This window comes from Falco peregrinus, chromosome 10 (assembly GCF_023634155.1).
Source record: "Falco peregrinus isolate bFalPer1 chromosome 10, bFalPer1.pri, whole genome shotgun sequence".
NCBI lineage: Eukaryota > Metazoa > Chordata > Aves > Falconiformes > Falconidae > Falco > Falco peregrinus.
In genome coordinates this window covers 8,775,249-8,803,124 of record NC_073730.1, presented here as the reverse complement: position 1 = coordinate 8,803,124, position 27,876 = coordinate 8,775,249, and the positions used below count along the sequence as shown (strand labels likewise).

The 27,876-nt window shown below is 53.2% G+C and overlaps 3 protein-coding genes across 25 annotated transcripts in view; 1 reads left to right on the top strand and 2 right to left on the bottom strand.

The window, feature by feature from the left end:
• Positions 1-567: 567 nt before the first annotated feature.
• Positions 568-13,343, bottom strand: VAMP4 (vesicle associated membrane protein 4). Its single transcript, XM_055815537.1, has 8 exons — positions 13,221-13,343; positions 12,769-12,858; positions 10,848-10,894; positions 10,427-10,477; positions 3,189-3,289; positions 2,544-2,623; positions 2,308-2,359; positions 568-1,249 (listed from the first exon to the last, which is right to left on the bottom strand). The coding sequence occupies exons 2-8, from the start codon at positions 12,832-12,834 to the stop codon at positions 1,221-1,223; spliced, it is 426 nt and encodes a 141-aa protein (XP_055671512.1). The 5' UTR covers positions 12,835-12,858; positions 13,221-13,343; the 3' UTR covers positions 568-1,220.
• Positions 13,344-13,422: 79 nt separating this feature from the next.
• Positions 13,423-16,764, top strand: MYOC (myocilin). Of its 2 annotated transcripts, XM_055815763.1 has the most exons (3): positions 13,425-14,317; positions 14,738-14,857; positions 14,976-16,764. In XM_055815763.1, exons 1-3 carry the CDS (start codon positions 13,819-13,821, stop codon positions 15,758-15,760), a joined length of 1,404 nt encoding a protein of 467 aa, XP_055671738.1. In that variant the 5' UTR covers positions 13,425-13,818; the 3' UTR covers positions 15,761-16,764. The 2 variants fall into 2 exon arrangements, with proteins under 2 accessions (XP_055671739.1, XP_055671738.1); XM_055815764.1 differs by lacking the exon at positions 14,738-14,857 and having other exon boundaries at positions 13,423-14,317.
• Positions 16,765-20,853: 4,089 nt separating this feature from the next.
• PRRC2C (proline rich coiled-coil 2C) overlaps positions 20,854-27,876 on the bottom strand; it is a 75,527-nt gene continuing 68,504 nt past the window's right edge. For 15 of the 22 annotated variants that reach the window (XM_055814813.1, XM_055814817.1, XM_055814815.1 and 12 more), the window contains 4 exons: positions 27,701-27,804; positions 25,828-25,954; positions 24,614-24,850; positions 20,854-22,305 (listed from right to left, as the gene is read on the bottom strand). In XM_055814813.1, coding sequence (XP_055670788.1) covers positions 22,045-22,305; positions 24,614-24,850; positions 25,828-25,954; positions 27,701-27,804 — 729 coding nt within the window. In that variant the 3' untranslated portion in view covers positions 20,854-22,044. The remainder of the gene's footprint in view (positions 22,306-24,613; positions 24,851-25,827; positions 25,955-27,700; positions 27,805-27,876) is intronic. The other 7 variants (XM_055814825.1, XM_055814829.1, XM_055814830.1 and 4 more) reach the window with 1 other exon arrangement.

Below are 27,876 nucleotides of genomic sequence, written 5' to 3'. Positions count from 1 at the left end.
GACAATGCTGTTCTCATCAGAAGAGACAGCAGAAAGAGAAGCAGGAGAGCCTGATCTCAGCTCAGCTGAAGTCCCAGGCTCAGGGTTGGAAGGAAAAAGGGTCCCAAAAATAAAGGGCAGACAGAAGTGCCACCAACACCTGAGACCAAGGTTGGAGACAGCCAAAACACAGCAATCCCACCCATGGATGGAGGAACTCAGCTCACATTTAATCCAGCATAGGGGCCCCTACACCTCCCCAAGCACCCCAGTGCCTGTGTCTGGGAACAAACCCCACCCCACCAGATCACAGGGAAGCAAAACAGGCTGGCATTCGGGACGGCAACCACCACATCAAGGGGAAAGGCTGTGAATACGAACTGGGCTTGCTCACCATGGCCTGGTTTCAGGAGAGTTGCCGTCTTCCTGCTGTGTCTTATATAGCATCAGGCTAATAGCTGGGCTTTATACACACTTCTTGCTTTTCATTATGAAAACACTGGAATGGCCATTTCCTAGGGACTCCCAGCAGTGGAGAGCCATGAATGTCCTCCAAAACTTTATGAAGACGTGCAGGAACTCCACATGTACAGTCAAAAATAGGTTTACTGGAATGTCTTTAGTCACAGCTGTAAGCAGCAATACTGAAAACACTGAGCTTGTGCATTCCCATGGCAGGACCAGGAAGTCTTCTGGATTGTAAAACCTAATTATTTCTTCCCTCCCCCCCCCCCCCTTTTTTTTTTTTGAACAAGAGAGAAACAACACCCTTGCAGTTCTCCACAGAAGGATCAGTTCCCTGTAACATAATGGCATGTTTCTCTTCAGACATTTTTCCTCTCCTTCACTCTGACAGGAGGACAGAGTCCCCTCTGCCTTCCACAGCAGGGAACTGCTGAAACAGTATTATTATTAATATTGCAAGTCAACCATATATACAGATAGACCATAGCAGCAAGTAGACAGCTCCAAACCAGAGACTGAGAATTCCACAAAACAGGCGGTTTGGGAACTGAATCTTCCGTTATAAAAAAGTCTGACAGCAGGAGCAGGTACTCGACCAAAAACAAGGGTCATTTGGCAGTTCTTAAAACGCTCTGTTAGAACTGGCTACTTGCCGCCGCCGCCTCCTCGCTCCTTGGAGAAAAACAACTTCAAAGTTATATACAGATATCTCACTTAAATTACACAGCAGTTTGGTTATCCCAGAGCCAGCTCCACCGAAGCCTCCAGCTGCCTTGTCAGGTGTGGTATTTCAGGACTATGGGTACTGGAAAACACAAAGAAACAAGCTGTCAGCCACACACCTTTGTGTGCAACTCCCATCCCTGCCGGAGTGATCCCCCCCCCACCATCTCTGTAGTGACAAACACCAAGCAGCTGCGAGGGAAAGCGTGTTTCTAAGCTCAGGCTAATGCAATCTGCTCCCTGCACACAAGCTAGACAACATTTCCTGCCACCTTCATCTCCTTCCAGCTTCCCAAAATTAAACCAGACGGGATTTTCCATCAGTCTGTCTCTCAAACGCTCCCACCCCGCTGCCAGCTCTGCCTCTCCCACTGCAGGCTGTGTATCAACAGGACAACAGGCCACAAGGGTTTTGCTGGAGTAACAATAACAAGAACAGTTACAGAGCTGCCCCTGGCTACGGTCAGCGGGATGAAAACCCTCCAGACCCGGCCATACAGTAAAGCTGCTTGGATCCCCGGAGCACGCCATTCTGCAGGCAGAGGGCCGAATTACTTCTGCCTGGAAGAAACATGCTCTGGCCATTATTACCTGTTGGTAGGAAAAGCAGTGACATCTCTGCTCTGGGGAGCTCCAGAGACTACGAAGAGCAGAAGGCAGGGGAAGAGACCAACAGCAAAGCCACAACAGCTACTTGCTGAAAATTAAGCAGCCCTGCAGCTTTGGGGAGGAGCATTTGCAGGGAGCAGGCCATTGCAAGACAGTTGCTACATGTGGAGAAGCCTTTGGAAGATGCTGCTCTGGTCTGAAACTCATCCATTTACTCCCACCAGCCTCAACATCAGTCAGTGCCAACCCTGGATCAATACAATGTTGGTAGGGCAATGTTGGCTTTCTTTGACCACAGCCAGCAGGACCTGATTTGAGCCTGCTCCCCTGCGTGCAGGTTTAAGCCTTGCAGAAGAGGAGTGCAGAGTGGTCTACAGGCACCACTTATGGCGGCTTAAGGCAGAACAGGGCCTGATGGAGTGGCTTGGGTGCTCTCCTCCAGGGACAACAGCACCACAACGTAACTCACAGCGTGGAGTACCACTACTATTTCGGTGCCAGATGTGGCTGGGGTGACCTGGAGCTACTCACCAATGATCACAAGCAGGAGAATGACTGCCACCAGCGCTATGATCGCCTTCATCTGCAAAAGGAGCAGAGACGCACATTACCCAGGGTGATATGTGCAGCTGCTTTGACCTGGAAGGAGGTCATTGCCTTCCAGCATCTTTTCAGCCAGAAAGCAGAGCTTCTCCATCCCCTCCCAGGCGCAGGCAGGTAACCACCCTTCCACAAACCCACCCCTGCCTATTCCTGTTCTGGCTCACCTTGCAGCCTCGCCACCACATCTGTCTCCGAAGCTGCTTGGCTCTGTTGCTAAAAGCTGTTGCATTGTCTGATAAACTTTCTGTTAAAGGAAAGAAAAGAGGCGATTCAGCAGCACACGCAGTCAGAGCATCCACTCATTCTACTAACTCCACTCAGTTTAAAGCAATAAATTCAGCCTTAGGGGAAAAGACCCAACCACAACGTGATTCACCAAAGCCACAGCAGACGCCAACATGACGCCCTTAGCTAGAGCACACACAGACCTGCAGAGTCCCACTGAGCCCCCTTTGTACTGGCTGCCCTCTGAGGACATGAATTTGCTCTGCAAGCCAGCAGACAGCCGAGGTGCTTGGGGCTGTTGGGAGACAGACCAATCTACCTTCAAGGACCAAGATCTCAGCACCCAAATGTCTCCAAACTAATGCCTCTGCACAGAGCGACAGAAGGCAAAGGTGAAAAGAGGAAAATGTTGGCAGAAAGTCAGATTTGCAGCCCAAGGCTGGGAAACAGCACTCCCAGGAAGGACAGAAATACAAGCCCAGGTCTGTCATTAGGCACTTTCTGAACTGAAACCAGGTAACCCAGCCCAGCAACAGGAAAGAGACATGGGGAACAGGCCAGCAGAGCTGCATTTAGCATCGCACCTGATTTATCCTGCAGGTCATCCAGCCGCTCGCCTCTTTCAATCACCTTCGTGATGTTCTCCTGCATAACATCGATGACTTCGTCCACCTGGTTCTGGACACTAGAGTAGAACAAAGGCAGCATGAGGAGCAGAAGCGAGCACCACCAGCTGTGCATCGCAGCGCTGGCCCTTGCTCATAGCTGGCCGGGCTGGTGGGAGCTGAGAGCTCACCGACAAAAATCATAAGGGGACAACAGCGGAAGAAAGTTGATATGATGCAGAGAAAGCTAGAGGCACGGCATTGCCTGTGGTGGCTCTCTGGTGATCCCAGGAAGGGCGAGGGAACACAAGGAGCTCAAAGAGAGCACTGGGAAGTCAGCAGAAGCGGGGCACTCACCATAATGCTTTTAACACAAAAATGCATGGAGAAAAGGCACTAATTGCCGTTGGTGGGCACCTCTGCTGTAGAAGAGCTCACAAAGGGGGAAAAAATTATATAAAATCTGCACCTTTATCTTTCCAGATTTCACAGAACCTTGCACTGCACCTTTGCTAAATAACTTGGGGTGAAATCAAAGCAAGGTGCGCTCCCCCCCCTGGGAACAGAGTTGTTAAATGAAACCCACTCTGCCAGGGACATCAAGAGGACAGTAAAGAAATGGCTGATATGAACTAAACCAAGTTATTATAATCCATCTTCTCATAGGTTACGCAACTCTGTGGGTAGGTGCTTCAGTTAACAGTAGCCTAAATCACACCCGCAGGGTTATTATAAATGCATTTATTCACTCCATAAAAAAGCCACATTGGTAAGAGAGAAAAATTCTCCTGGTGGAAAAATACTGCTACATTCTGGTTTGTATTTTGGAGCTAATACATTTTTCTTTTCCAGGAGATAGAAACAAGAAATTTCTTGGGGCCCGAGGGAGACAATACATTGTTTGAGACATACCGTTCCCAGAAAGTAAATGGCAACAGCAACGTCTTGAAGGCAACGCTACACACAGGGCAACAAAACAGAAATAGCTCCAAGCAGCTCTCTCTGCATAAGTCTTAGGTTTGACAGCTTAAGTTGCCTTGAATAAAAATGTCCAAGCACTGTAAACATACCAAAATGCATCCAGCATTTGCTAAATGTGCAGCTCAAACAGGCCACTTCAGAAGCTCTCCATGTTACCAGAAATGCACACCTCCTATTAACACTGCAGCACTGGTGTCCCCAAGGGGAAGGAGTGCCAACACCTCATCTTTAGCGCCTGCTTAGCACCCACACTGTCCTGCTCCCCAAATTACCCAGTCACATCATCTTCCTCTTTAGCCCCACACAAAACCTTCTCCTCCCCACTCGCAGATGCAAAAGCTCAAAGATGTTGTTTGCCAAATTGGGGTTTTCACCAAGGTGGCTCATCAGAGAGCTCTGAAGCAGCACCAGACCCAACTCCACCTCTTCAAGAGCCATCATCCAGCACCTGAGCTCAGAGCGCTTGGTTTGATGAGGACACCACATCCTCCACCATGGCCCAGGAAACCAGGGCCAAGAGAGACTCAGAGCAACTTGCCCAAGGCCAGTCAATGGGGTGCTGCAGAACCAGGAACAGGGCTTTGCCCTAGACACCATGCCTCTAATTAGAGACATAGGTCCACATTGACCAATTTCTCCTGTCTCCCTACCAGCTACGTGCCTCTCACCAAGTAGACACTTGTGCCGAGACGCACGCATGAGAAGCAGCAGCAACAAGCAGTAGTCGTTGCAATGGAAAAGCACATGCCTTGCTCACATTTACGTGTTACTCCAAAAACGGGCAAGTCATTAAAAGAAAAGGCTTTTTCCCCCCAAAAAAGCTATAGAAAGAGCTCCAGATGTTCGAATATGAAGGTGCTTCCCAGCTTAGCATTTCGGGTCAGGCTCTGTAGCTTCCAGAGCTAAACCAGCCAGGCAATCCCTCTGAAGCCAATTTCTGACTCAATGGCCCTCACATGGCACATGCTGGACTCCAGCAGTGCACGTAAAAACTTGCTTTATTTAGGACGCCACAAGAAAGAAACCTGCCTTCCCTGTGCTGCATGGCAGAGTCTGTAGGAAAAGTATCTCTCTGAACCCACCTACACCATGCAGTGGCAGCTCCTACCTTCCACATCGATGGCAGCCACCTGCCAGGAGTTAATCTGGAGGCAAAAGGTATAGATCCCCAAACACACCTCAGCAGGAACCTGCCCTGTGCCCGCGAGCCTGTTCTGACCTCCCATTCGTTTTACAAGGTACGAGGCAAGTGGCAGAGGTGCCACCCTTGGGAAAGCGCAGCAGGTGGCACTGAGGACGCAGGCAGGCGCTGCCTGGGAAACACCTGCAGCAAAGCATCCACCCCGTGCCGGACACGCGCAGCCCCTTCCTTGGGGCAGTGGGTGAGGCTGTGAGGAGGCAGCATGCCCTGCAAGGGGTTTTCCCTACCTCGGTGCCACAGACAAGTCCCAGCTCAGGGCTGCCAGCAATGCTGCTATCGCTTCGGGCGAGAAAGGAAAAGCAGAAACATCTGCTATCCCAGATGAGCCAACTTGGCAAAAACTCCACGGCCTTAAACATGAGTTTTACAGGCAGAAGACTACATTTACAGTATGTAAATGTTTCTAAAATCATTTACTGGCTTCAAAATAAAGAGATTTCCTCCCACAACAGATTTGTAACCATGCTATCTTGGTACAACCGGCAAGCGGGAGCACACAAGGTTACAACACATCTAGGAATGTGCAGCGCAACGCAGTGCCACCCATACCTGCCAGTACAGGTCAGAGCCTGGGGAGATGCTGCTGCAGTCCCAGGGCATCCCAAAGCGTTTGAGACAAAGTGGGCAGATAAGTAACTTCAGGCTGCTTTGCTGCATACCAGCATTTGGAAGAGACCTATGGAGCACAGACCCCTACTGCCCAAGCTGCATCTCAGCATCCCACCTCTTTTCACTTGAGTGGCCGACAAAACACTGCGTACCTTTGCTACTTGCCCATAGCCTGGGTGCGCTGTTAGCTGCCCCCAAGAGAACAGAACGTTTCACAGACGGAGAATGGAGGCACAGAGAAATCAAGGCTTGAACTCTCACGAATGTTGAGATGTTTAACTCCCATGAAACACAGACACATTTGAGCAACCTGATACCTTTTGGTATCTGATGTAAAAAGAGAACCCTGGGGGAAAAAAAAACAAAACCCAGGAAGAGACCAAGACAGGGAATGAAACTTTGATCTCCACACAGTGCCTTAACCAGACCTTAAGCCAGTCCTTGCTTTCTGCTCTTTCCCCTCCATCACTTCTGCAAGAGATGCCTCTCCAGGAGGGGGCTGAAAGATGCCCAGCCTATGCATCAGCCCTGCAGTTTCAGAACAAATTGAAAAATTCCCACTCATTTGGCACGCTCGAGGTTGGAAACTCAAGTTGTATCAAGAAGAAAATATTTTCTTGTTTTATTTGGCAAGAGAGAATGAATCCTCTAATACGAAGCGTATTTCCTGTTAGGGAGCTATTGGCTTTTGACCCATACATTTCATGTGCTTCACTCCTGCCAGATTTCCAAGAGAAATAAAGTTTAATAAATACCTGCCAGGAAAGGCAACAAGACAAAAACATAAAATATGTCTCCCATGAACCTCCTTCTTATAATTACTGCAAACATGATGCTTATAACAAGGACAAGCATACACTGTCAAAGCAACAAGACACCCAACGGTGCTCAGCTTGGTTTAGAGTCCTCTTTTCTTGTGCTTTGCCAGGTCCAGAGGAATAAGCCTTTCCATTTTGGCCACGCTGGGTTAGCTACCGAAAACTCCCTGGGCTGGTCACGGTGTTGGGCCAACAACACTACTGCATTCTTCAGACGCCGTAAACAGGCCGTGCACGCACCATGGGATGTGCTGCTCAAGGCTGCTGCTTGTCTCCAAGCTGGCTGTTTACAGCCAGCATGACACACTTCTATTTTCCACCCCAATGATATTAATAGTGCTGTGTATTTCTGTGAAAATTACAGCCAAACACCCCTCGTTGTGGCAGTAACCCAGGGAAGAGGGAGCAGGACAGAGCACCAAGCCAGATGGACAGTGCAAAGGCAGGAGGCCAGCACAGCACAGTGCTCCCCGAGGCACGGCTCTCTGCAGAGGGGCTGCCTGGCAGAAAGCCCTGCCATACTCAGCAACGGGGTATCAGCACTGAGCCATGCCACAGATCCCTGGGTTTAAGTTGCTGCTTCATCTCACCTGTGAAGAAGACTGCCTCCCTGAAGAATTTCAATCCTTGAAAGGACTATACCCAACAGTGACACCCGACGACGCAGCCTTGGTGTCACGTTCAAATGAAAGCCTGGACCACAGCTGAGGTCCACTGCACAACCATCCACCGGCTATGAGCAGCCAGGTCCTGGGAAGCTGCTGTCAACTCTTGCTTTTGAACCATTCCCCAAACCCTCCCCTCCTCGGGATGCAGCTGGGGGCCTGCAGCCAGACAGAGCCACCGGGGCCGAGCCCCAGGGCTGCGGATGCTGGCCACCCTCAGCAGCACAATGGGGGAATCACAGGAACCCAGACACCGGCCCCTAGAGAACCACAGCAGCGTGCTCAGCCCCACAGCCAGCACAAGCAGGAACCCGAGTCCAGCAGCACAGCCACCCGAAAGCAGAAACATCAGCATAAAGGAGATCAAGCAGCAGAGAAAAACGGGGTGATTTTGGTAGTTTTTGAAAAGATGACATGTGATGAAAGGCTCCTGTTCTAACTAAAGGAAACCCAGGTGGAAGACCAACAGCCCACCTTCCACCAAAAAGGCGCTAAGAGCTCTCTGATACACATTCAGGACTTCTCACAGAGTCTGGAAGCAAAGGCAGAGAAGAGAGATCGGCTCTCCCTTACCTGTTCTTAGTAATTTGGGGAAAAAGGATAAAAGCCTGTTAAAAGCTACCTTTCAGCCCCAGCCCACCCCAGGGACTGGGAGGTCTCAGAGGGAGCCTAAGGGACCCCATGTGGCCGCTTAATTACCAGAGGAGCATCCACCCCAACCAAGCAGCTCTTGGGACAAAGGAGCCTAAACTTCCAGATCCACCAAAAGGAAACACAGCACGGAGGGGACCGTGACGCTTCCTCCCACCACTGTTGCTGGCTCCAACTCATTTCTTTCCCCTGTGAGGTTTACAGTGCTCCCCACCATCTCCTTCTGCAGCTGAGCCAGCCTCAAGGGTTTCTGCTGCCAAACTCTCCCACCCTGACCCAAGCCCCTTTCACTGCCAAGGACAACTAGGGAAAGTTTCCAGTCTTGCCCCTCACATTCAACATGTTCCACACCTTTGCGCCCATAAACCCATCACTTTTTCCTCTATCCAATCCTCCATCCAGTTTCCCTTTATGCCTATCTTCACACCTCGTTCCTCCAGCCCCATACAGCTACAGCCCCTCTAGCTTTGCCCAGCTATGCCTCAGCTCTCCAAATGCTCAAATTCCTCCTTAAAATGTCTTTTCCTTACAGTGCTTCAGCAGCAACTAAATCCTCCTTTCCTCCTCTGCTGAAACCAGAGCAAACTGCATCATTACCAGACTGCACCAATCCGTCCAGCACAAGAGCTGGGCTGATCAGAAACGTAATAAGCTCCATGATGACTACATAATGTAAGTGCTTATTAAATAAAGCAATCAACATTGATGAGAGCAGAACACACACACCGTTTTATAACAGATGCTCCAGATACTAGATAGATAATAGCCACTTGCTACCCCAAGGGACATACTGCATTCCAGGTCCACTAGACAGGCAATCTCTGGCAACGGGCAAGCCTCACGTGTGCTGGCTGTTACTCACATCAAACCTATGAACCCAGCAGCTCCTGGGGCAATTCTTTCATTTTTCTTCCCTTTCACAGATGCAGTGGTACCCTCTACTGAAGCCTTGGCTTCCTTCTGCCTGGCCAAGACAGTAGGAAGAGAAGGGCTCCCATTTCCCCCTACCATGCAGGGAAGGCAGAAGACACTCTGTAATTCCTTTCCACCAGAGGATGACAAAGGGGTCGACATCACCCCCCTCCACCTTTTTATGGAGGCAGGACCCCACTTATAAAACCAACTCTTGTACTTCTCATTTACTCCAGATCAGTGTGCCACTGCCCTACAAGGGAGGCTTTACCTACACTGGCTTACTCTAAGGACCAGCGCGCCTCTTCCAACAGCATCCTCACACAGAGACCCCCTGAAAACTCAGGGTGCAGTGACTGACCCACTGCCTCTTGTGTAACTCAAGCCCACTTCGCCCCTCAAGGTAATGTGGCAGGCGGGCACACAAGCAAGCACTGCCTAACGCTGATGTTGGCCATGAGTCATCTCCAAGCTGCTCTGGCCTCTTCCTGGCATGAAAAAAATCCCTAATGAAGAGCAACACTCAGGCTGCACACAAGACAATCCAGTCTGAGTAATGCGCGGTCATCAGTCCCCACACAGATCTCGGTTCTGGCTCTGCAGAGGTCAGCAAAGGAAGCAGCACAACACAAACCAGGGTCTGTGAATATCCCCCTCCTTTCCATTAAGTACCCCCATCGCATCCCTCATAGGAAAGGACAGGACAAACTGGAGCCTAGAACAAGCATCATCCAGGAAATGACTCGATGGGAGAAGGATCCAGAGTGTTCACTCCTCCCTTCTTGCCTTAATACTAATCTTCCTCCAGCTGTAATGGTTTCCTGTTTTCCAGCTGCTTTGACCCCACTGAGTCACTGCTCATCTCCAGGTCACCCACATCAGGTTTTTATCTGGAAGAAGAGGAGGCCAGCGCACCAGCTGCTGCCCAAAAAACATGGTCCTGGTGTGTTCCTGACCACTTGCTTTCTTGAAACACAGAGGAGCAAGTTACAGGATGAAGAAGAAAAAAAGCAACAAAACAATAAAAAATGGTGCTGGCAAAGGTTAAAATTCAGGGTTAATGCTCTAGAAAAAGAGCCTCCTAAAAGCATGGAACAGGTCCTCACCAGACTGCAGCAAGGGCTTTACAAACTTCACAAAGCTCCTGCGATACAGTCCTATCCCTTCGCCTCTGTCAATGCACAATTTCTTGATTACTTGAATCAAATCTGAGATTTCCCTTACCCGTGGGCATGTAGGGTAGGAAACGTCGATTGGAAGAAAGCAAGCAGAAGCAGTTTTCATGTTTAGAACTACACAAAAATACTCTGGTAAGCAAGCAGCAGGAGCTCACCATGCCAGAATAAATTATCTGTATGATACTGAAGAACAACAACTTACTGCCTGATCTTGTCATTCCTGGGTCCAAATCTTGGTCCAGAAGGCCCTCTCCTGCAGGCAGAAGAGAGAGCAATCAGGGCGGAAGATACAACAATAACATGTTTTTAAACCAGACTCAAAAGATATGCAAGAGATGAACCAACGCCTTGCAGACAGAGGTTTGTTCTCATACCTCCCATCAGTCCCTCCCACGTCCTAGGATATGCGGGACACCCCACTCCTATGAAGGTCACACCTATTAAGTCTCAATTCACATTCAATACCAAGGCTCTGGGAGATCACCTCAAAGGAATTAAAGATTTTGATTCCCAAGCCCCCACCTATGTGGCAGGGAGCAGCTTTTGGTATTTGACACCTCCAGTCTCAGAGCTGCAGGCAGTTAAAACATCGCATTCCCTACAGCAGCCATTCAGAAACTCACAAGAAAAAGTCTTCCTCTTCATCCGAATCTTCTTCCAACAGGTTCCTCTGCAAATACAGAAAGAAAACCAAACCACCTCGTCAATAAGCCACCATCACTGCGCACACACGTTTCTAGCCCTTAGGACGCAATTGGCTTCTTCTGACTGCAGGTTTCAGGCAAGCCCTCCTTTGGAAGGGATCAACGGTACTTTTTAAGTGTCTGGAGTTGTGCTGTTCCTCTCTGCTTGTGACCAAGGACCAAGCTGGACATCTCTGTGCCACTATTATCACCTCGGTGGCGTTGGCTAACTGTGTAAAGCACAGACTGATGCACAGCTCTGACTTGGGACAACCTGCACCTCTGCTGCTGAGCCGGACTGGTTTTGCATCAACGGCCAGTTGCCAGCACAGGTTCAGATCCCATTTCTAGGGATCAGTGCAACTCCCTACGATGCAGAAACAGCTGGTGCCTCAGCATGGTGAGCTCTTCCCAGGAAAGTGGCAGGCAGGGCCCCTATACAGGCCAGCTGTGGAAGGAAGGCCCTTTCTGCTCAGGGGACAATCCCCAGGGCTGCACACTGTCAACAGCAGCTCCTCAAAACCCATCAGCTTTGCCCCTACAGCCACCCTGGGGTATCCCATCCAGTGGCAAGTCAGGTCTGCTCCCCATTTGGAGGATGGGGTTTCTCCAGCCACCTGATGGCAGCAAGAAAAGCCAAGGAAAGACGCTGGGCTCCCTGCACGGCATGTCCGAGGGGGTCGGCCACTCCAAACCCCTGACTCGGGCAAAGGCTACAGCCAGGCTGGAAAGCAGAGTGGTCTGTAGCTCCTCTGCTTCGCGCCAAAGGGCTCCCCTTGGGCGCAGATTTGCTGCTCCACCCCACCATCCAAAGGTGATTTTTAAGAGCAACTTCACAATCCCACTTGATCCTGAACGTTTCAGACAAAGACGTTACTAGAGTTAATTTCTCTTATCAGAGCAGCACAGATTTTTCCAGTTGAGCTGAGGGCTCCCAGTAACATCTACTTACAGTCAAAAATAATCAAGAGGGGGAAACGGCACACTGCAAGTGTGGGCCTAGGAACACATGGGATGGTCCTTACTGTGGTACCAACAGCTGCTGCTTCCCTTATGCATAAATCTGGGCTCCCACTTGCAAGCACAGTGCTCTTATTTTGAAGCTCACCTATGTTGCCATCCTTGTCACATTGGCTCAATCAACTTAAACAACCAGTGAGACCACACCATAGTTCCAGCCATCACCTCCCTCAAGGGACACCTCAAGGTGAACCGCTTTTGGCAGCATGGGACCCTCGCCTCCCTGACAGCTATTGTGAGCTGCAGCGATCTTTTAGACTATTGACTACACTCGGGTTTAGCACAGCGCGACCTCAGGATAAACACAGCAGGTTAAATCCACTTTGTCCGAAACAGGGAACTGCACCGCTTTGACCCGTATCCAAAGGCTGAAACATCCAGGGACGTTGGTGACAGGAGAAAAATCCACCTGGAAAGAGCAGGGTAACCCCCCGCCGCCCCCACGCCCTTCGGCAAAGCGCCTAACGGGCCTGGCCGAGCCCTGCAGAGGGGCAGGAGGCTGGAGCCCACCGGGACCCTGCGCCCACAGCCTAACGGGACTGGAAGGGGCTCCCAAAGCGGGCGCAGCTCCCAACGAGGTTTGTTTCCAAACACACGCAGGGGAGAGCCGCACGGGCACCCCGCGCTGCCCCAGTGCCGCTGCCCCACAGCAATGGGGCGGCTGCAGGCCGCGCTGGCCCCTCCGGCGAAGGGGGCTGTAGCTTGGCCCGGGCCAGCCCGGTGGCTACCAGCACCGGGGTCCCCACAGCACCTTAAACAGCCACCTGCCGTGGGCACCCACCCGGGGCACCCCCACAGCAGCAGCCCCCCGCTACGGGGCCGCGGGGGGACCTGCACTCACCCGCTCGCTCTTCACCGAGCCCGTGACCTCGTCGTCGTTCAGGTGCCGCTTGAATTTCGGAGGCATGGCGTCTGCGGCGGGAGGAGAGGCCTGCAGGGACGGGCGGGGAACCGGGGGGTCACCGGGCTGCCCGGGGCCGGGGCAGCGCCCGGGGGGTGCCAGGGAGCCCCGCACCGGTGGGCCCGGAGAGTGGGGGGAAAGGAGAAAGCGGCCCTGGGGTGTGGGGATGCGCGGGACCCCGGGGGAGGGGGATGCGAGAGCCCCCCGCGGGGGTGGTGCAACGGGCCCCGGTGCCCGGCACCCGCGCTTTCACCCGGCCCCACCGCCCCGGTGCAGCCCTCCGGTGCCCCAGGGTCGCTGGCAAGCAGAGCCGGTGCCCAAACAGAGACACCCGACCACCACGACAGCACAGGACCCCCTCACCGCCACCCCCGCTGCCGCCGCATCCTCACCGGGCTCCGCTCCGGGCCGGGCCGGCGGGAAATGGCCGGTACGGCGGCAGCGGCAGGTCAGCTGTCCCATCGACCGCCTCGGCACTCCGCCCGCCGCGCCGAGCGCCGAGCGATCGATGGCGGGGAAAGGGGCGGGGCTTGCCCGGGGCGGGGCTTGCCCGGGGGCGGGGCCCGGAGCGGCGGGACCCGTGGGGGCTGGCCCGGCACCCGGGGCCGGCGGGGGGGCAGCTCCAGCAGCCCGCGAGCACGCTGGCCCGGGACCCGGGGGCTGGCAGCGCTCCCGGCTGGGCCCCGTGCGACACCTCCCTGCCCGCCCGCGGGGGGGTCCTGCCGCCACAGCCCCCGGCATCGCCCCTGGCAGCCGGCCCCGCCACTAAAGCCCCGGCGGCGGCCGCAGGCAGCCGGAGCCCGGCCAGCGGCCCCGGGGGGGCGGGGGGGGGAGGTTGTGCCGCTGGGCACAAGCCACCGTCGCCACAAGCATCTGGAAGATTCCGGCTCGTCCCCCCCCGTCCCCCCCCGACCCTCTCTCCCCACCGCCCTCCCGCTCTATAAATGCGGGCGGCCGCGGGCGGCGGCAGAGCGGGGGCGCGGCGGGGCCATGCTGGGGGCCTGGCTGCTGCTCGGGGGGGCGCTGGCCCTGGGCTGCCGGGCGCAGGCGGCCGCCCAACGCCGCGCCGATGACGGCTCCGGCCGCTGCACCTACACCTTCACGGTCGCCAGCCCCGTCGAGGCCACCTGCTCCGATGGCGGCGGCGTGTCCGAGCTGCGGGCCGAGCTGGCCGCCCTGGCCGCCCGCCTGAGCCGGCTGGAGAGCCGGGAGCGGGGCACGGGGGGCTCGGGGCCGCGGGGCGCCGAGGCGGGGGGCGGGCGGGACCCCCAGCGGGCCGCCCCGGCCGCCCGCCTGGAGGCCGCCTACAGCGAGCTGCTGCGGGCCAAATCCCGGCTGGAGGAGGAGAAGGGGCGGCTGGAGCGGGAGAAGGAGGAGCTGGGGAGGCGGCTGGAGAGCAGCGCCCAGGAGATCACCCGGCTGCGGGCCGCCCGCTGCCCCCCCGGCGCCGAGGGGCCCGGCCGCGACACCCTGCGCGGCCCCGGCAAGGGTAAGTGCCCCCCGCCGCCCCCGGGCGGGAACCCCCGCGGTGGGCTCAGCCCTACCGGGGAGGGGGGCACAGGCTGCTGCAGCGAGCCCCCTCCCCATCCCTCAATGGGGGCCGGCAGCCGGAGCCCTCCTCACCCCGCCATGGGAGCGGGGATGCGGGGGGCCACGCTCGTCTGGGGCGGTTAGGAGTGCCCTGAAGGAGCATTAAGCCCCGCGCCTGGGGGGCAACAGCGGCGTGGTGGGGTCCCTGTCGGCAGGTCACAGCGTGCCCCGCCGCAGCGGGAGGGGGCACCGGGCTCCTGCCCGAGGCATTGGCATTTTGGGGGGCAGCAGTGGGGCGTGCAGCCCCCCGAGGGCAGGCGTGGCGGTGAGGGGGGGGCTGGCTCAGCCCCTGCTCACGCCGTGCCTGGCCACGCCGCAGCCCCTCGCTGGGACCCGCAGCCCCTCGCCTACCAGGAGCTGCAGTCGGAGAGGACGGAGGTTCCCGCGTCCCGGCTGCTGGAGGAGACGGCGCTCGGCCGGCCGGGGAGCCAGGACTCGGGTACTGCCACCGGCCCCGTGCCCTGCTGCTCCCCGGTACCGCTTGGCCCTCGCGAGGGGCTCACCGGGCGCCACCGCCGAGCACTAACCCCCCTCTGTCCCCTCCTGTCCCCGAGCAGGCTGTGGCGAGCTGGTGTGGGTGGGGGAGCCCATCATCTTCGGCCGGGCAGATTCCATCGCGGGCAAGTATGGCGTGTGGATGAAGGACCCCGAGCCCGTGCCCCCCTTCACGCGGGAGACCACCTGGCGCGTGGACGCGGTGGGCACGGAGGTGCGCCAGCTCTTCCAGTATGAGGCGGCGGAGCAGCTGGCCCGGGGCTACCCCGCCAAGGTGCACATCCTGCCGCAGCCCCTGGAGAGCACGGGGGCTGTCATCTACCGTGGTGGGCTCTTCTTCCAGCCCCGCCGCTCCCACACCGTGGCCCGCTACGACCTGCGGGGAGAGGCTGTCACAGCCCAGAGGGAGATCCCCGGTGCCGGCTACCACGGGCAGTACCCCTACTCCTGGGGGGGCTACACCGACATCGATCTGGCGGTGGATGAGACGGGGCTCTGGGTGATCTACAGCACCGAGAAGGCCCGGGGGGCCATCGTCCTCTCCAAGCTGGACCCTGAGACGCTGGAGATCCAACAGACCTGGGAGACCAACATCCGCAAGCGAGGGGTGGCCAACTCCTTCGTCATCTGCGGCACCCTCTACACTGTCAGCAGCTACTCGGCACCTAACGCCACCATCAACTTCGCCTACAACACAGCCACCAGCACCAGCCGGGCCCTCAGCATCCCCTTCGAGAACCGCTTCCGTTACCTCAGCATGGTGGATTACAACCCCACTGAGCGACAGCTCTTCGCCTGGGACAGCTTCAACATGGTCACCTACCCTATCCGCCTCTCCCAGGCATGAGCCAGGGCTGGGGATGCGCCGGCTCAGCCCCCCCCACCCCCATGCGTGCCTTGGCACCCCGCTTCGCTCCCCAGCTCCCCCTGGCACAGCCGGGAGTGCCACCTTAGATAGCCCCACGCAATGGTGGGGGCCACATGCTGCCCAGCTGTGCTGCCGTGGGGCCACCAACATCTCCGCTGGCACCTCTGGCAATATCCTGTCGTGCTCAGCGTAGCGGTGAGAAAGGAAGCGCTCCTGCCGAGCGCGGCTGAGCCACTGAGGCACCTCTCCCCAGCCTCAGCAGGGTCTTGGTGGGCTGCAGTGGTAGCCAGCCCTGAGCTGCTCAGCATCCTCGGAGCGCCCAGCCTGGCCACCCTGAGTTCAGAGCAGGGAGGGCTCCAGCACGGTGAAGGCAGGGCAGGTGGTGGGGGTGGGGAGAGGCTGTCGGGGAGGGTCCCACCTAAATCCACCCCCAGGACCCCATCAGCAGCAGAAGTTTTGCGGAGACCTCCCCAGTTCGGGCAGGCCTCGTGGCACAGAGCAGCACTTGCCCACCAGCGGCGGCCCCACTGCCGAGCTCCCCTGCTGAGAGCCCACTGGCCCCGCTGCATCCCACTCCGCTGGTGCCCAGGGGCAGCCGGGAGCTCAACTGCCTCCAGAAATCATCCGGCAGGACCAAAAGCAGCAGGGAATACGGACAGTTGTTGCACAAGCCTTGTTTTATCGGGAAAAGAAAAAGAAGCCAAGAAAGCAGTGGTGAGGAGCGCTGGCAGAGCACCCCTCGGCATGCCCAGCCCCTCAGCCACATGCTTCAGCTTCTCGGCCATGCCCGGCCACCGATGCAGCTACGGCCCCGCCTGGCTGGCAGCTCCCTGTGCCAGGCCAAAACCCACCGGTTTTAACTATTTATTGTAGAAAGTTTGTAGGAAGCTTTTTCTTCCCCCTACCTCCCCGGCGTTCGGGGCAGATGAAGCAGCGGCAGCTGCAATCCCCAAAGGATACCCCAATAAACGCTGCTCACCACCGCTGCGGCCGTGCACCTCGTCTTTCCAAGCCCAGGTTTTCCTGGGGATTTGGTGGGCTGGAGCGTGGAGGGGGTGTGAAGCGCTGCTAGTGCTGGTTCCCCCACCTCGATGCACTGACAGGCTGGAGGTGCTGGAGGGCAGCTGTAAAGCTTTGGCTGGGAAAATGCCACGTTTGGGAGGCAGCTGCTGACGGGGCTGACCCCAGGAGCACTTTTATTTAGCGTGAAGGGGGGCTGGGACATACCTGCAACACTGAACTAGAATAAAAGTTAAAGCTTCAGCGCGCTAAACCCTGGAGATTTACTGAATGGGACAGATCGGCATGCTCCAGCTGGCAGGGCTGCAAGGGGGGGGGGGATGGAGGCAGCCCCCTGTTGTTGCCGCAGCACCAGGACGTATGGCCACTCGCTGAGGGGACAGCACCGCTGGGAGCCCGTGCTGGAAGGGCAGGAGGCAAGGGGGTGTCAGGAGGGCGGTGGGTGCTGGCTGCAGGTAGGATGTGCTCCTCCGCAGCCAGTCCAGCGGGGGGGGGGGAACCGGGGATGGGCCCTGCCAGACCACCGGGACGGGCTGGGGAGGGTGTGTGATGGGACATGCCCCAGGGGGGACCAACCTGGGGCCACAGGGTGGGGAAGCAGGTGGGACCCCAGCACACCGAGGCAGGAGGCTGAAAGACCCCTTCTCACCCCCCCGCGGGGCTGGGACGATCCCAGAGAGCCAGCACGGACCCTACAGCGCTGTTCCCGTGCAGCGCCCCATGACCCACCACAAGCCCCCGCTGCACCACCCCCATTTGCACAGAATTAGGGCTCATCCCCCCTTGTCTGCGGGCCTCAGCCCAGGCAGAGCAGTGACGCAACCCCCTGCCACCTGCAGTCAGGGAGCCCCCAGGGCCCCCCGCCACCCCAATGCTGCATCATTGACACTGCGGCAGGTTACGGGCTTCACCTGGATCCCCACGTGGTGCGGGGCGCTGCTCGCGGTGCCCTGGGATGGCACCTTCGCACCTCCCCTGCCCTCCTGCCCGGGGGGTGGCAGCCCCCTGCCCGCTGTGCCAGCCAGCGGGAGCTGGGTGCCCCGCTCCCAGCGTGGGGAGGGGGCACCTGCTGTGACTGACCCCAGCCGCTGCAATTAACTGATGGTGCATCACGGGCGTTCCTGGCCTCGGGAAAGAGGGGTGCACAGCGCTGCTCCCTGGGAAGCAGCATCCCCCCGTCCCGCTGCCAAACCCGCCCGGGCCAGGCAGTTGCCTGCGCCCTGGAGCAGGGGAACGAGGCAAAGGCCAGGGCAAGACAGGCAGCAGATGTGGGGGCGATGGCAGCGATGGGGTCACCCAAGAGACATCATGTGCCCACTGGGGCCGGGAGGAGCGAGGCAGGCAGCCCCACACGCAGAAAACCTGCTGCCAAGGAAGGGAGAAAGGCATTTCTGTGCCAAAGTGGGGTGGGAGGCGAGGCCGGAGCCTCCCTGGGCCCTGCAGCGCCCCAGAGGCACCAGTTGAGCTCCGGTGTAGAACTGGGCTGGTTTCAAGGGTCCCCAGGGAGCAGCAGCCTCAGCAGCTGCACTGTGAGCAGACACCAAGGGCAGAGCGCCCCCGCCCTTCCCGCTGCCAGCACCGGGGTCTTTTCGGGCGGGGAAGGGCATCACTTCATCAACTAAGAAAATAAATGAAGACGAGCCAACGTACACAGGGTTTCCAGAAAGCTGGGCTGGAGCCGAGCAGCGCTGAACACGCAGCTTTACTTAACAGACTTTGCAAAAACAAGCCCAGTCCTTCCCCTCCCGCAGCCCAGCAAGGGCAGCCCCAGCCCAGGGGGGCTGGATCTGGCCCCAGGCGCGTTTAACCCCCTTCTGGGAAAAGTTACTGTCTTTTTGCAGACTGAACGTTATTAAGAAAGGAATAGGGAAAAAAAAAAAAGTTAATTTCCCCAACATAAACAGCTGCCTAATTCATGGGGAGTTCAGCATAATTATTTGTGATGACCGGAGTCCTAGAAAAGAGATTACACACCAAATCCCACTCAAATTAGAAAAGCAAGATCTACTCCAGTGCAAACGGCCAGCAGCAAGTTATCCGGTTAAACGTCACGAATGATTCAATGAATCGGGGTCAGTGACTGAAAGCTCAGCCTGGCCTCAAAGGCGGCCGGGGTGGTTGGGGCAGCTCGGGAGAGGCACGCACCAACATCAGCTCGTTCGGATGCACAAAACGCCCAAGCATTTGCTTTTCATGAAGTTCCTGCAGAAATATCCTTGTTCTGCTCAGCACAAGAAACAGCCAAAAGCTCGGTACGTTCCCACAGCCGACCGTGGGAAATGCGCCAGAGTTTACTAGTAGCTTTCCTGGAGAATTTGAGATTAATCCTTTCAGCAACATTTCCTTAAAAACAGACCAGTCAGGTGAACGATTGCCCGTTTTTAGGGTGTGCCTCCAAGACGAACCAGGCAGAAGACAGCCTCAGAACAAGGGGACATCAGCGTCACTCAGTTACTCTTTCACAGCACATTTATAGATCAATGCCCACGCTCACTCCCTCCACCCACCTCCATCCTCCTTTCCCTGAGCCTTTCCCCCAGCCATGCTCGTATGGTTCCTGTAAAAAAAAAAAAAAAAAAAAAGGTGATTTACCTGTGGCGTTACCTACGCTGAGGTTGCTTCCTCCCATCACTCCATCCATGGATGACGGCACCTTTATTTACTCCTTATTGCTGCAGCTCAACCCCCTACAAGGACCAGCCTGGGTAGGAGAGGGCTCCAGCTCCTCCGGTGCCCCCAAGCCACCCCCACCACACGCGGGGCTGGCAGCACCACCAGTGACCACAGGTACATCTGCACAACTCCCGGTGGCGCTCCCAGAGCCACCCGCCGCGGGCTCTCCTTCCTTGGCACTCCCTGGAGGCACAAGACGAGCTGGCACCTTCTCCAGAGGCAGGGATCGCTCCTCAGAGACCAACCACGAGAAAGTTTCTGGTGTTTGTTATGAACCAAGTTCCCTCTGGTGGGCAGCTGACACATCCTGCCTCCTCCTAACCCTGCAGCAGGGATGCCTTCACCCCCACAGCAGAAGGCCTGGAGGCCGCCTCACCCTTCCTTCTGCCCCTGCTTAAGGGCCCGAGTCAGTAATCGGCAATCGCGTGATGTGAACGCGCGGCAGCCAGCGTGCTGCGGGAAGGGAGCGGTTCAGGAGCGGTGCAAGGAGGCAGCCACCCGCGTCCTCAGGGCGGCTCACGCCAGAGCTCAGCTCCTGCAGGAAACATCTTGCTTGTGACAGCCCCTTGCTGTGAGGGTGCTGGCACCTGGAGAGTGACCGGCTACAACCGTTAGTTTAGCGGCTGCTTAAACTGAGAGTAACGGGCTGGGCTCATCCTGGTCTCCTCTGACGAGCAGCTCTTCGCTAGGCAGCACCACCCACGCCTCCGGCACCAGGCAGCTCACCAGCATCTTGCCAATGCAACCGGCAGGCTCCTTCCAGAGCTCGGTGGAAGCACATCCTGCGAGGCCTTTGCTGCAGAATGACATCGAAAGTGCTGGCGGAAACAAAAAGTTGTTGTTTTCAAACAGTTTTTTTCTTCTGAAGTCTGTTCTCCCCAAGCTGCAATGCACACTCTTCGCTTGGCGCACGACGTTCAGGTGCTCTCCTTGCATCCTGCAGCGCTGTGCTAATCATGAGATTACCCGGATACTTTATTTAGAGAATACTTTATTAGTTTCTGTAATCAAACCCATGTAAATAAGACCGTACATATTTAATACAGTGCGTTACCCCTGTACAAATGGAAAAAAATTAAGTTTAACATTTCTAGACCAATATGGCTGTTAATTTCTGTACAATGCCAACTCACACTACAAGTGGGATACTTTTTTCCAAAGTTGACATCACAGCTAAAGTTTCCAAAAGTTCAAATTATATATATATATTTATATAAAAAGATAACCAATAGCGATTCACTAGGCATCGATAGCAGCAACAGCCTTTCCAGCTTCTGCAGTCATTTGAACAAAATTATACACATTAGACTTTCAACTCTTCCTTCCAAAAAAATGTAAAAAAAAAAAAAATCCCAGAAAAAACCAGCAAATTCTGCTACTGATGTGGTACCTGGTGCTTTTTATTAGCTTTTTCAATCATTGTCTGGAAAAAAACCTCTAGAATAACATTATTAAAAACAGCTCCGGTATAGCACAGTCACTACTACATTTCATAAGCAGGTACAGGATATCTTACATTCACAGAAGTATCATACAGTACTGTCCTACAGCTATAATACTAGAGGATACAATTAAAAAGGCATTTATTTGACTTGATTCTACTTTCCAGCACACTGTGGGCAAGGAGGTGGTGCGACGCAGCTCTGATATAAAGAATGCACCTTTTAGATAAAACTCTCTTTAATCCGGTAAGGTTTCTTTTATTCTCGTGGCACAGTTCTAAGTGCTCGTTGCTGTATACAGACAAACTGGAAACCGTTTCAAGATCACTCGCATCATATCAAGATAGCTGGACAGAGGTGAACAGAACAAATCTGACTATTGATGCAATGAACCTTTCAACTCCAGAGGTGAACGACTGAGGGGGGAGCAGGTGTAGAGAACACAGGTGGCCAAGTAGCATTTTTCATGTGGTGATCTAAATACAGTATATTGTCATCCAAGAAGCAGCAGCCCGCAAAGCACTGCCTTCAGAGGGAAACCCAACATCAGCAGCGTTAACTCTGTGTTACGTTAGGTTAGATGCCACACGGCAATGTCGCCAGCTATACGAATCCCTCAGTTTATTACAAGATAGAAGCTTCTTAAAGTCACTAAAAACTTAACACACATTACTTGGCCCAGCACCATCTTCAGATCTGCATGTTCTCACACTCATGGGTTTATAAAAAGAAAAATAGCAGCTGAAGATCAGAGCCTGAAGAAAATAAAGAGTATTCAATCCTGTCAGCTAGGAACATGCTTCCCCGACCACCTTCTTCCCTGTCTGTTTTGCACTTCGGGAAGCATACAGGTGTGCAAGCCAAAACACGCGCACACGTGTAGAACGTGCACACACCAAAAGCAGCCATCATGCTGTTAAAGAGAAGATACAAGCTCAACAGAGCCTAGAAGCTCAGCTGGATACGCAGCAGTTCGCACCCGTAACCGCTGATCGCTTCTATGTCCCTTTACGCTGTTCAGAGCCCTGCAGGGAAAGACTCGCGTCTCGTCCTTGGGGCTACAAATCCACGCTGCTGTCATCTCACCCACCCTCCCCTCTTCCCCCACCTCCATGGAAACACAGCCTCTTAAGATTTTGTTTCTTCGGTTTTGATTGCCTGAGGTTTGATTGGTCCAGTTCTAACAGGTTTTGCTGCCGCAGCAGGCGCAGGGGTAGGCTTTTCCTCGGCTTTGTCCTGGCAGACTCCTGAAGAGTCAGCAATTGCCTCGGCGGGTTTGCTCCCGTTCTCGTCCACTTTCTGCGCTTTGCCTCCTACGGGTTTGCTCTGCTGCTGCTGTTCAGAAAAGAATCTCTGGGTGGACTGAAGTACCTCTGCTCTCTGCTTTGCCTTAAGAAAGGGAGAAAACATGTTTACTGAAGAGAGGGCATTGAAATAAGAGCAACTTCACAGAAGTATTTCCTAAATGGAAGGGGAAGGACTGACCACAGTGGCCAGAATTTCTTAGAAAGGCAGCGTCCATCCAGTTGCTTCCCAGATGTCACCACATCTGGGCACTTGTCTCCTCAGTAGCAGCTCAACGTCATGCCTAGGCTTTCCTTGCTCTTCCTACTCCTCACCCCAGAAAAGACCACCAGGGACAACAGCTTGAAGCATTATCTAATATCTTTTCATGCCACTATTATTACAGGGCTTAAAAAAAGTATAAACACTGCCTACAGTAGGCTCACACTGAAGCTTTACTCCTCGGCCAAAGTCAGACACGACCAGAAGGCGCAAGTCTGCATGCTGCCCGTGCCCCAACACCACTGTGGGCACCGAGGGCCACGCCAGCGGTCACTTCTCCTGCCACGTGGTCTGGGCTTCTTGAGTGCAGGGGCTGCATCACAGCAGCAGAATCTAGTCTGAGCACCCGATTTTTTTCTCCCTGTTGCTCTGGACACAGACTTCAGAGTCCGCAATGTGGATGCAAGTGAACTGGTTTCGAGGCTGTGTATATGGAAGCTGAAGCTTTGCCTGCTTCCCACTCAAAGCTGGTGCTCATTCCAGGCAGCACAAACTAGTGTCTGGCTTCCTTCAAATCCCTCCTCTGAATTCTATCAGTAACCTTGACTTTGCACCTCTGAAATTCAGCCTTTGTGACTAGATGTTTCAGTTACAGTTTTACACCAGACCTTTCATCTGTCAGCAAAACACTGTGCAGACCAGATGCTTCAGACCAAGCACTTGGCTTTCCGGCCCAGACTCAGGCAAAGCAGGAGTTGCATGAAGAGTTCAACCTTTTGGAAGCTGCACGATTAAGCCCGATGCAGTCAAATGCTTTTTTTTTTTTTTTATAATTAAAAAGGTTTATCTTAATAAAGGAACCCAACTACACTACAGACACCGAGCCTCCATGTATCTCTCAAAGTATTTTATGCTTTTCTATAGAGAACGGGGACACAGACACATACACACCGGGGGGAAAAAAACAGCAAAAGCCTGGAACAAGAGGTCTTGGCCTTAATACTGCGTAGCTGCTTCACATAACTCAGCCAGCAACAGAACAGAAAACAAACCTGTGAGCTCAGGTGTGCAGGACCACAGCAACAGTCTGATTTTACCGGAGCCAGACACCTGAAATCTTCTGCAGATTTCAGCCATCCCCTGAGATTAAGGCTAGATGATTCGATGACAAGTAACCAAGCGTGACAGAATAACTGACATTCTTCCGAACAGCTTTCGCAGGGAGATTCAGAACACCGGGACTGCCTGTTAAGTATCTGCTATGACTGGCTAGATTCAAACCATAATACAGGCTCGAGACAATACATAAGCATCACCTATGTAGACATAAGTCTACAGCTAGCTTATGTTGATGGTAGAAAACTAAACGGACCAAGTACCTAGAATTTAAGGGGTAATCAATTCTCCTACAACCAGACATAGCCAGGAAAACACACACTTTCGCTTTTACACCTTAATGCACGGGTTACAGCAAACAGCAGTAGATAAAGGAGCTCCTTAGTACTGTTATTCTTAAAGCAACTTACTCTGCAGAAAACAGGCTGAGCATACACGGGTGTCCCTACACAGATGCCCCATACTGCAGTCCTGCCTTGGTAAGAATAGTTTGCCTCACTCTGAAGGGTCCCAAAGTGCTTCAAAAAATTAGATGAGTCCCATCACCTGCTACTGAAATGCAGCCGCCTCTTCTGTGGAGTGTGCCATGTTACTGTATTCCACCACAGAGAACAAATGACAGGCATTTCAAACCACTGGGAAATGAATCTCCAGAGTCGGTAAGGAGCGAGGCTGGCTGGAACAGGAGGGTTCATACTGCCACTCAGAGCTGGGAAGGCAGATGTGAAACGACAGCCAACGACCAGGTTTGTAGGCTTCCTCATTCATTCAAAAAATCCAGGCTCTTGAAACCTAGTTATCAGATTGCCTTTGACAGCAGTGGTAGCTTCAGAACTGCCGACCACAAGACCTCTTGAGAAAGGAAGCTCCCTACACATTTTTTTTTTTTAGTTTAAAGTTCTTACTAAAAAAACCCCCAGAGCTTAGAGAAGGTCTACATTCAGCTGTTAAAGGCCTGGCTACCTGCTTTGGGTCCAGAGGCATTTTAATTAAGACATGATTTGTAGACACATTCCTGCCCTACAAGCTGTCAAGACTGAACTGGTGTTAACAGCACTGCTGTTCAAATACTAACCTTCACGTCTCGTTCAGCCTTCATCGCAGCCTGGGCCTGATTGCCTCTGGCTCCAGATACTGATCCACAAAGACCTCTGGCCACAGGCGGTAAATGAGGGTGGCTCATAAGGCCTGTGGTCATCTGAGACGGCATCTGACTATGCAGTACTACTGGCAGCCTCTGAACAGGCGCTGGGAAGGTGTTAGTATATGGGGCTCTTACCAATGGAGGGAGCAGTTTAGGCTGAGAGAGGATCTAAGTGGGGGAAAAAACAACAAAAAGAGACATTTTGCAATTAGAAAAATTGCCAACTAGACTGCACGTTGGCATTCCCTTAAAGGGGAAAAAGTTGCCGCTCTGCTGTCACACTGACATCAAGAAAATAGGCTTTTATGTTAAGAGAGGCCACGCCTGAACTCTGGAAAAAAACAGCCCTGCAGTGCGTAAGGGAGAAGACCCACGCAAAGCACTGGAGGCATCGCTAGCCAAAGGCAGCCCTGGAAAGGCTAGGTAGCTTCTGCTAGTGGCAATCCAAATGTCAAACCTCAAGTCCTGCAGTCAAACACTCCAAACGCTAGAAGACAGGCAGAAATACCTACATTTTTAGAGAGGCTACATTTCCCTAAGCAGCCTGGCTACATACAGTTGCCCATTACAGGGATGCACCACCCCTGTAAACTGCGCTCCCTGGAATGCCAGAAGCAAATCAAACCCTTTGCCAACAGCCCTGCTTGGTACGGACTGCACGACATTCAGAGGTCCTTTCCAACCTCAACTGCTTCATCAGTCCTTCAGAGCTGCATCTCAGACAAACAACCGCAAATCTGCTGTGTCGTTATAGACGTTTAAAATATGCACTGGGACCCTTGGAGACACAAAGCTTCTCCCTTTCCCCAACCAAATGATCTGTTTTTGCAGGATGACATGCATTACAACTGCATGGGGAAGACAGCAGAACAACTGTCAAGTTCTACATCATTCACAACTTGTGCATGACGTAGTGTGCTCAGAACTCTCAAAATTAAACACGCCACAAAATCTGCATTACTAGTTTAGCAAGATCAGAGAGGATTTTTTTGGCTTTGATCTTGAAATCAGTTTTCTCATGCCATTTCATTTTAAGGATTCTATTTTGTACATCCCCATGACAAAGCCTGAGGAAACAGCTGAGTTACAGCCACCAAGTCATACAGAGAAACAGATTTGTTTGCAGGAAGGCACCAGTCACCTACCTGTGGTGCGAATTGTGCAGGAAATGGCTGTGTCATTCTCACAGCAGCAGCCGCTGACTGAAACTGCTTCTGGTAGACGATGCTGTTCATTTTATTGGACTGATTGTTAGGACTTGTAGAACTGGCCCTAAAGAAAAAAACACCAGTTAGAATCACACTGCTTCTCAGTCAGAGGACATTTCTGTCTTTAGTTTGAGCTAGAAATTCAGTGCTCGAGGGGAAAAAATAATCTCTTAGAGGAGCTGGTATCTGATATTCTTCTGTATCTACTACTAGTTTCAAATGTAGACAAACTCAGAACTTAAGAATACAAAGAGAAACCACAATCAGAAATACTTGGGATATGTAAAAATTCCAGTGCAAAGTCTGTATGAAAGAGACATTTCCCAAAAGTATCTGTAACACACTGATGTTAAAAGTGTGTTGTTCTTCCCATCCCTGCTTGCTTAGGTTCAGTCCTACCCCTTGACACTGTTTGCTGTCATGTCAAGTTCAGAGCTTGTCACAACAGGCATTAGGCACGTGCAGCAGAAGCTGTCATGTGCAGCTGCTTCCACTCTGACCTGCTGTCAAATGTTTCAAAATGCACTTGAACAGCTTTCAAGAATTCACAGAAAATGCTGTCCCTCTGCTTTATATGGCTAAGAATACGATCTTCCATTAAAACTTTTAAGAGGTGTTGAATCACCATGAATTAAATGAAGCCTGAAAGACTACCTGGGGGAAGCACACCAAACAGCCCTGAGAGAAAGAGAAAAGGGCAAACAGCTTTCTTTAGGAAATGGAGCTTGATTTGCAGACTTCTCACGAAGAGTGTGTGGGTGATACACAACATAAAATGAGCAGGGGGCACCAGCTGAAGGAAGCCAGCTAAACTCAATACACACCAACATTTTGTAAGCTTAAAGAAGTCTGTTTAGTTTTCACCCTGAACTCTTGTGATCTAGTATGCTTTTGTCAATCTCCCCAGCACCTCTACACTTAAGAGCAAAAGCTTATGATAAACCCTGCCCTGGCTGCTAGAAAGGACTTCTTGTGTAGAAGAATCTTTAAGATAAGTACCATCAAAGTCAATTGTCCTAAATGCTCACTAGCTTGCAAATTCAAGTTTCTTCCTCCTCACCCCTTCACTTTGTTTCTTAGGTGAAGTACTGGAGGTATGACTCCAGCACTGAGTTCAAGCTGTCATTTCTACTTCCCTAGGAAAGCCTGAACACTGTCAGTCTGCTGCAGTGAAAGCCAGTAAATACGGTCACTATGCACAGAAGCGCAGCTTTCAAGAACAAAACTATCTTGAACCAAAGTTCCATATTCAGGTTCCTTCTGCCCACTAATGACTTCATCCACAAGCAGCCCAACAGATCTACCATGAAGTGCATGTGCATATGAGCCAGATGCTGGTAATTCTGTCAATTAACCAAGCAAACCTGCAAACATCTTACTAATTTCACTTGAGAAGCTTATAGGTCTTGCAACAATTTAAAGTTCTCCAATAGAACTGTTGCCACAACTGTGGTGTAAGCCTTTAAGTGTTTTTATTTTGAGCACTGCAATTAAAATAAACTGTCTTGGAGTTTTATCCCAAAGTACTGTGCTTTCCTGGTACAATCCCAGGTCATTTTACATTACTTGCTTAGTTTAATTTAATCAAAAAAAAATATTTTTAATATTTTAATTTCAAAGCTACGTACTTCTGACCAGCTATAGCAGACCTGATGATGTACTGGAATGCTGCTTTTCATTTAAGATCAAGCATTGTATTTTTATATTAGTAGCCCCCCACCTCACACCTTTCAGAATTGGCTGCTTATGCATGACTAGGTACATTTTCTAGCTCTGATTTCAAGGAATTTTGAGCTTAAGAGAGATTTACCGGAAGGGACTGGAGGTTGGAGTAGTACTTCTACCACTAACTGGTGGTGTTCCAGGTTTAACATCAATGCCACCTCCAAACGCCTTCAGATCCATTTCCGATATCTGAAAAACACAGCAATTGACATGCTAATTTCAATTCAAAGAGACATTACATTTACTAAGTAACTGTTAGCT